The sequence below is a fragment of the Danio rerio genome, chromosome 5, assembly GCF_052040795.2.
Source record: "Danio rerio strain M-AB ecotype USA chromosome 5, GRCz13ab, whole genome shotgun sequence".
Classification (NCBI taxonomy): Eukaryota; Metazoa; Chordata; class Actinopteri; order Cypriniformes; family Danionidae; genus Danio; species Danio rerio.
The window spans coordinates 47,719,537-47,727,500 of NC_141025.1; the positions used below are offsets into that span (position 1 = coordinate 47,719,537).

A 7,964-nucleotide genomic window follows, 5' to 3' on the forward strand; every position below is an offset into this window, starting at 1 on the left:
AGTGTTGGCTAAGTTACTTTAAAAAAGTAGATTACAAATTACTGATTACTACTGGAAAATTGTAATTTGGAGAAATGACTAATTACTTAATGTAAAAAGTAATCAGATTATTAATTACTTTATATTTTAAAGAAAACTTTATACCTGTAACCATTGACATTCATTGAAGTAAAAACATACAGCTCACTATGTCTGCAGTTGTGAAGACAAACTGTAAACGCTTAAATGTTGTATCAGTGAAATCTATAATACGGAGTGCATCAAGCTGCATGCTTGCCACGTGCATGTCGCTCCCATGTGTGTGCAAGATGCACCTTCATTGGAAATAACAAACTTGCGTGCACAAAAGATGCATATACGAACGGCCCCATAAGCAGTTACGCTTCTCTTCAGATTTACAGAAGTACCTTCCCTGATCCTACACAAAAATTGTAACTTGCCTGTTTAGGCCAAGTTGGGCAGCTGTTTTTTGGGGCGCCGGCGTCCTCCTTGGCGACAAGTGTTATCGTAGAATGCTTTCTGTTCAAGTGTTTAAACAAGTTGCTGGTTGAGTTGAAAGCAGTCATAAGTTCTTTAGGGAATGGACATAGACTGCAGACTTGTTTTTATGCTCAGTGAACAGTAGAAATACTGAAGTCTGTATTTCTACTTGAGGAAGCAAGCACTCTCGTCAACAGCTACTTCACAGCAATTTGCAGCAATTTAAAAGTGAACGCCAATTCAAAAGTGAATGCTCATTAACTGATGTTGCTGAAAACGTAACAATTAAAAAGAGAAAAGCAAATATTGTTTCTGAAATCTATGTTTGTAACGCAAGTAGCATGATTACATTGACTTTAGTTGCTGTAATCAATTTACACAAATTTAAAATGTAAATCATTATATTATTGCATTCCTCAAAATTGTAATTAGAATACAGTAATGCGTTACTAAATACGTAACACCCAACTCTGTTGTTGCCTATATTTAGCATTTCTCTTCCCATTTTACAAATGTCAAATAGCAACTAAAAGCTTTACTAATATGTCTTTACTCTCACTTGTTAACGTATTTACAAAGATATTTGTTATTTACTATTTACAAAGTTTTTTTTTATATCAAAACATGTTATTCATAACACCTTATAGTAACACAGAACACAATCAGTACTTGAATCTATCACTGTACTTTGAATAAGAGCGCATGTCTTGGGTGTGATCTCTCAATGCAAACAAAACCTGGAGTATTTTACAGCACACGAGCCTCTAAAGCAAAGAGCTTAAGCAAGCAGTACAGTACTGTGTACAGTACAATGGAGAAGAAAGCTCATGCCCTAAAAGACTACATTCTGAAGCAGCCTGTCTGGATGAAAGAGAACCTTAATCCCAAAACATGGATAAAAACAGACCACAGCAAAGGTTTTGCTGAATTTATACTACCGAAGGACATTGGTGCAGATGGAGGTTATGACAATAAGGAGATGTGTAAGTACCTTCCTGCTTGACTGTGCCAACAGGGTTTTGTTTTACACATAATTGATAAAAATGTACAGTATTAGGTAATGTGAGAAACAAGTTGTGCTCATAATTAACACAGTTGAAATCAGAATTATTATCCCCCATTTGTTTTTTCCCAAATTTCTATTTAATGGAGAGCAAATTTTTTCAGCACATTTCTAAACACAATAGTTTAACTCTTTTCTAATAACTGATTTATTCTAACTTTGCCATAATGACAGCAAATACTATTTTACCAGATATTTTTAAGACACTTCTATACAGCTTACAGTGACATTTAAAGGCTTAATCAGGTTAACTAGGCAGGTTAGGGTAATTAGGAAAGTTATTGTATAATGATGGTTTGTTCTGTAGACTATCAAACAAAATATAGATTAAAGGGGCTAATAATTGCCCTTAAAATGGTGTTTAAAAAATTAAAAACTGCTTTTATAGTTTTATTCTAGCCGAAAAAGAGCAAATAAGACTTTTTCCAGAAGATAAAACATTATCTGACATGCTGTGAAAATTTCATTGCTCTGTTAAACATCAATTGCAAAATATTTTTAAAAAATTTTCTCATAATTTCAATTATTTGTGGAATAAAGTTCTAAATAAAATAAAATCCAGGTTGAGGTATTTGCTTTGATATAATGACAACAAAACGTAAAAGGTGTGTAAAAACTGTTTATTTGCAAAGTTCAATCCAATTTACTAAATCTATACTTTTTTAAACCTTCTACATCAGTAAAAACTAAACTCACTTGTAGTTGAGTTGTCTTAGTTTGGGCTAAAAAAGAAAGTACTATATTTTGTCCCAGTTCGCACAAGTTCATTATAAAATTTCTGCTTTAAAATGACCCAAAATTGTTTCAGTTTGCCTCACCATATAACCGCGGTTTAAAGAAATAAAAGAAACCCATCGTTATTTTTTGCTGTACTATTTAATAATTAAATGCAAAAGTGAATGGGTGTTTCCCAGTGTTGGGTTGCGGCTGGAAGGGCATCTGCTGCGTAAAACATAAGCTGGATAAGTTGGCGGTTGATTTCGCTGTGGTAACCCCTGGTTAAAGGGACCGAGCCAAAAAGAAAATGGATGAACTGAATAATTAACCACATTTTCTGTATGTGCCAATAGTAAGCCTTGAATTCTGTGGGTTCCCAGATAACACGCATACATGTCTGTAAGATGTATTTTAAAGATCATAAGCATCTTTAAATGGTCTGATGTGTAAACAGGCTTCTAGCATACATTCTTCCAGATGAAAACACAAGCATCCAATAGACATCTCTGTGACGTATGTGTGCTTTCAGGGTTGTGTTTTAAACCTGGAATATTTGATAATATAAAAATTATGCATGTACAGAGAGTGTTCTGTTGGCAGGTCTGACATTCATCACACTTTTGACATGATGTCATTCAGCAATCCTTTAAGTCAACGCCTAAAACAAACTATACTCAGTGATATTTGCTCATCTCTCTAAACAACAATTAAAATAGTAGTTACTTTAATAATAAGTCACTTATTTTTTCCCTGTAGTTATAATATCACTTCTTAAGAAGCACTTTAAAAATACACTTATAGTACATTATTTGAGATTACCTAATGTTGAATCAAAATTAAGGGGGTTAAGTTAATCCATGCAATACATCCCAATACTAAGGGTTCCAACTTAAAGGGGATCTATTATGCAAACATCACTTTTATAAAGTGTTTTAACACAGAAATGTGGCAACAGTTATAGTCTCTAATTGTAAACATTTATACATTTTCATAATCACACTTTACAAAAACTTATACACTAAACTTTGATTGACATTCTCTCTTTGTACATGGCATCAGAGGGGGGAAGCCCCACCCATTAGTGACCATCTCTCCCTCATTAGCATAGGACATTAGTCTTGTTTTTGAATCTGCCACTATGCTGACACACAGGCATTTGTAGCTCCACCCTCTTTTGAAAAGAGCACAATCTTATTTTAATTTAAAGTGGCACAATGTTGATCAAAGCCTAAAAGGGTTAGTTTTAAAGAGTTAAAAAACATTTGTGTGGTATTTCGAGGTGAAACTTCACATACACACTCTAGGCACATCAGAGACTTATTTTACATCTTGTAGCAATGGCCATAATAGGTCTTCTTTAATACGCATGTGTGAAGTAGCTAGTCTGTTTAACTGATTGTTTGATCTACAGTGCTGGAAACTGAGAAAGACTTCATAGAAGCAGCAAAGAGAAACAACGTGGAGGGAATGAAACTTCTCGGAAGAGGCGTCAATGTCAATGCCAAGAATGTGGTATGTCAATAAACTGCTCAAAGCATACTTACCTCTTGACACACTAATATTTGATTAATGCAGAGCTGTATAACCACCGTAGTTATTGACATAGACGCCCAATTATGCTCAAACTCTCCACCTGAGTATTTGGTATTGATGCGGCTCTGTTTAACTGTTCGTGTTTAAGTTAAATCAGATGTTAGACTTGCCTATAACATCATCACTGTCAAATGACTGAGATGACAAATCAAACCTTTGAATCTTTTTATTTATTTATTTATTTTGGAAAATAAAGAGTCAAGATGTGCGCATCTTTCTTGGGGGTTTTACACTATAGCATGATTCATTTAGAATTTGACTGAACACTTGGTTAGTTTGTGTAACATTAATGTGACCCCTGAACCGCAACTTCAGTTATACGTGTCAGTTTTTACAGAATTGGCCTATACAACACCTGAAAATCTTTCCATTGATGTATGGTTTGTTAGTGATACAATTATCTGAATATCTGGAATCTCAAAATAATCAAGAAGTTTAAGATCATTAAGACAATTTGGGCCTTATCATACACCCGGCACAATAAGGTGCAAGACATAAGACTTGTTTGGGGTGATTTGTTGCTTTTTTTAGTCCAGCGCAACCCTTTTTTTCACGTTTTGCACAACGTTGTTAAAGTAGCAAATCCATTTGCATCACTTTGTGGACTCATGGGTGTCTCGCTTTAAAAAAGAGGTGTGTTAAGGTGCACTGACCAACTAAACGCTGCTCTAAAGTCCAGCACAGAGAGCATTAGTGATGCGCCTATGCAGGTCCAAGCACTTACACATTGCTTAATACCAACAGGATGTGCAGCTACACACACATATCTTTACATAAAAAAAACATTAAAATAAAAACCTTTTTTTTCAGTTTCAGTTCCAGCTTTTTTCAGTTTATTCATGACTAATTGCATTTGTATAATGTTATTATAATTATTATTATTATTATTATTATCAGTATTATTTATTATATGCATATTCATATTAGTTTTAATAAAAATAAGTTTAGATTTGTCCACCTGTCAGGTTTTGGAGACATACGCATCACCATATGGGGCATAAGAATAGGACGTGTGTTTGGATACAACTGACCACACTTCATTATTATTGGTTATTTATTTGTTTGCTGGAAATTAGAACTAAATTTAGAAATAGTTTTCAAACAAATCTTTGTGCTTAAAATTAAATATGTAGGCTAATAGATGTCTTCAGTGTAGTCCGTACAACACTGTTTCCTTACTCCACAAAACTAAAGGAGTAAAGAGTAAAAGTAAAAAAGAAAGTAAAGGGGCCGAATGGAGGAGGCTCATTCTTTATCCTTGTGCTGCAGATGGTTTAACTGTTTTCCTGCTAGTGAAGCTTTCAGTTTTTTTTACTTACAAAGTCCACCATGTAAATAGCAAATGCATCATGGGGCATCACAACTGACTCTTAAAGGGAATGTGAGAGGAGACTCTGATTGGTTTAAAAGCACGTTATGCTCGAAACACACCCATAACTTATTAGGAGAAAAATCATAACCCTGTTAGACCATGCGCCGCAATGCAAAGCGTATTTTTCCATCCTTAAAATAGCAAGAGTGGATTCGGACATGCTTCTAATGCTTTTGCGCCATGCGCTTTAGACTTTGCACCTAGATCGTTAAAATATAGCCCTTTGTTTTTTTTTTTTACATACAGCTGGTAATTTACAAAATGTGTTCATAGCCCACGATCTTTAATTAATATTCTATTTTTTTGGCAAAAAAACTTATTTTGAAAAAATCAATCATTTTAACCCAAATATACATGTGCAACTTAAAACTGGTTTTCTGGTCCAGGTTCACAAATGCCCATATTCATACTTATTCATATTTCATTAGGCATAAAAATGTTTGAAACTGTTGAAAATAAATAAAAAAAGCCTTCTTTCTTTTCTTTATTCCCTTAAAATCCTTTTAGGCTTCTGATGGTAGCAGACAAGCATTTTACTGATTGCTTACAATTACAGAAGTTGCTCCTATAATTTACGCATAGCATTATGGGGTGTGAAAAATTGGATAAACAGAATAAAAAAAAAAACAGATTCATAAAAGGCCAAAATAATAAATAATCACAGTAATTTGTGTCCACAGTAACAATATTATGAATGTTCAAGAATGTTACATTACATAATATCGGCATATACAAATTCATTCATCTTTTAGTAACTGAACTCCTTAAACTAAAATCAAGAATCATACCCCGCCCCCCAAAAAAGTTCACAGTCTTGGTTTAATAAGTGTTACTGTAAAGGCAGGATTTGTCGAGTTTGTTGTTTGTCTTGTGTCTGATTTCAGCATGGTCGAACTGCTCTTCATTACGCTGTGGCCTGCAGAAATGTGGAAGCTGTTGATGTGCTCCTTCGAAGGAGAGCCAAACTAGATCTACAAGATAAGGTGTGTTTGCCCAAACATTAATGATTGACACTGTTTCCCATAATGTCAATAAAGTATTTTTATCGCGTTTCTGCAGCACGGACTGACTGCTGTTCACTTAGCTGCATGGTTTGGGAGTTTAGAAATTCTGAAGCTTCTCGTGCAAGGTGGAGCCGACCAAAGCATTGAAAATACGGTGAGCTGTTTGCTTAACGAACAAATTCATGTCACTGATCAACATAGCATCTCATACATAAAAAGCTTATTAAACCCAGGTTGTCTCAAATGTCGACTTTATTTTTTTTTGGTGAAATTGTCAAAATATAGGTGAAACAACGTTCTATTTCATTATATTTATGGGGAAAATGAACCTTCTTATTCAGACCTGTACTTACTAAGATGTCAATAATAAAATTTGATGGAAGTGGCCATACTAAATGCATTATATTTTAAATAACTTTTCTTGTAACAAATGTGACACACAAAACTAGCCCTAAAGGCGTAGCTTATCCAAAAAATGAATATTATGACATCATTTCCTCTCCCGTCACTTGTTTGACTTTCTTCTATTAAACATATAATCAGAGTGATGAAAGCTGGAAATCTTTAACCATTGACTTATTTGTTTCATCTACAACAGAAATCAGTTGTTACAGCTTTTCAAACTTCTTAAAAATATCATCTTGTGTTCAACAGATAATGGAAATGTATAAAGGTTTATAACCGCTCGAGATTGAGTAAATATAGTGAATACATTTTAATTTTTGGATGAGCTAGCCCTTAAGTTGCACAGGTATATTTGTCAGAATAGCCAAGTATACACTGTGTGAGTTAAAATTATTATTATTATTAATATTATTATTATTGCTGTTGTTTTACCAAACACTACACATTAAACATGAGATTATTGGGTTAATATTGTGTTTAATTGACTTTTTATATTTCTTACTGTAAATAAATCAAAACTTAATTTGTAAGTAGTACTATGCATAAGAGCTTACTTATGCAAGAGAGACAACTTCAAGAGCAATTTTCTTAATAATTTGAAACTTCCGATTATCCCGCCCAATCATTGTCCTATTTTTACAAACCGGTGGGACGCTTAATTTTTCAGTAGGGGTGTGACGAGATTTCACGAGATTTCTCATCAAGGTGAAAAAGTTGTGATGTTATGGTGAAGCATGGGGCTAAAAGTAGCATTAAAGATTGGCTAATCTGAGGCTACAACTACAGCCACACAAACTGTGGTTCATAATCATGCCTTGGAATAGCAATTTAGATATGCTGAAAGTCATAATTGTTGTAAACACGAATGGAATTAAGACGTGGACATTGAAGATCATTCAGAATGAGTTGGTAAATGATTAATAAACTATTCATATTGACATTTATATATTTTATTATTCAGGCATATACTATTAGTTAATTTGTACGTTAATAAATGCTTTATTAACTCAATTTCATGCAGTTTTGTGACCTAATCTAAAAGTGAGGACTTGTTATGCTTTATAAATCCCTTATAAATGACTATTAAAGACTCAGTTATATTCTACACAAGAAAAAAAGAACATAACGACATTAGTCATTTCTATTTGTTTGAAGAGACACAATGAAACTGTTCTTCAAATGAAAAAAAAGATCTTTGCAACCTTCTCTAAAATAAAATTACTGTACGGTTTAAACATTGCATCTTATTATAATGTTAAATTATTATATTGTTGTTTTATCAAATTTTTGTCATATTTTGACACTCCTGATATTCTGCAATGTTTAAACT

At 33.5% G+C, this 7,964-nt stretch overlaps 1 protein-coding gene across 2 annotated transcripts in view; it reads left to right on the forward strand.

The window, feature by feature from the left end:
* Positions 1–15: 15 nt before the first annotated feature.
* Positions 16–7,964, forward strand: part of ankdd1b (ankyrin repeat and death domain containing 1B) — a 24,296-nt gene continuing 16,347 nt past the window's right edge. The window contains exons 1-4 of one of the 2 annotated variants that reach the window (XR_015491710.1): positions 16–1,463; positions 3,672–3,772; positions 6,110–6,208; positions 6,285–6,383. Coding sequence is in view for 1 of the 2 variants with exons in the window: in XM_087254106.1 (XP_087110232.1) it covers positions 1,292–1,463; positions 3,672–3,772; positions 6,110–6,208; positions 6,285–6,383 (471 nt within the window). In the remaining variant the exon portion in view is untranslated. The remainder of the gene's footprint in view (positions 1,464–3,671; positions 3,773–6,109; positions 6,209–6,284; positions 6,384–7,964) is intronic. The other variant, XM_087254106.1, reaches the window with a different exon arrangement.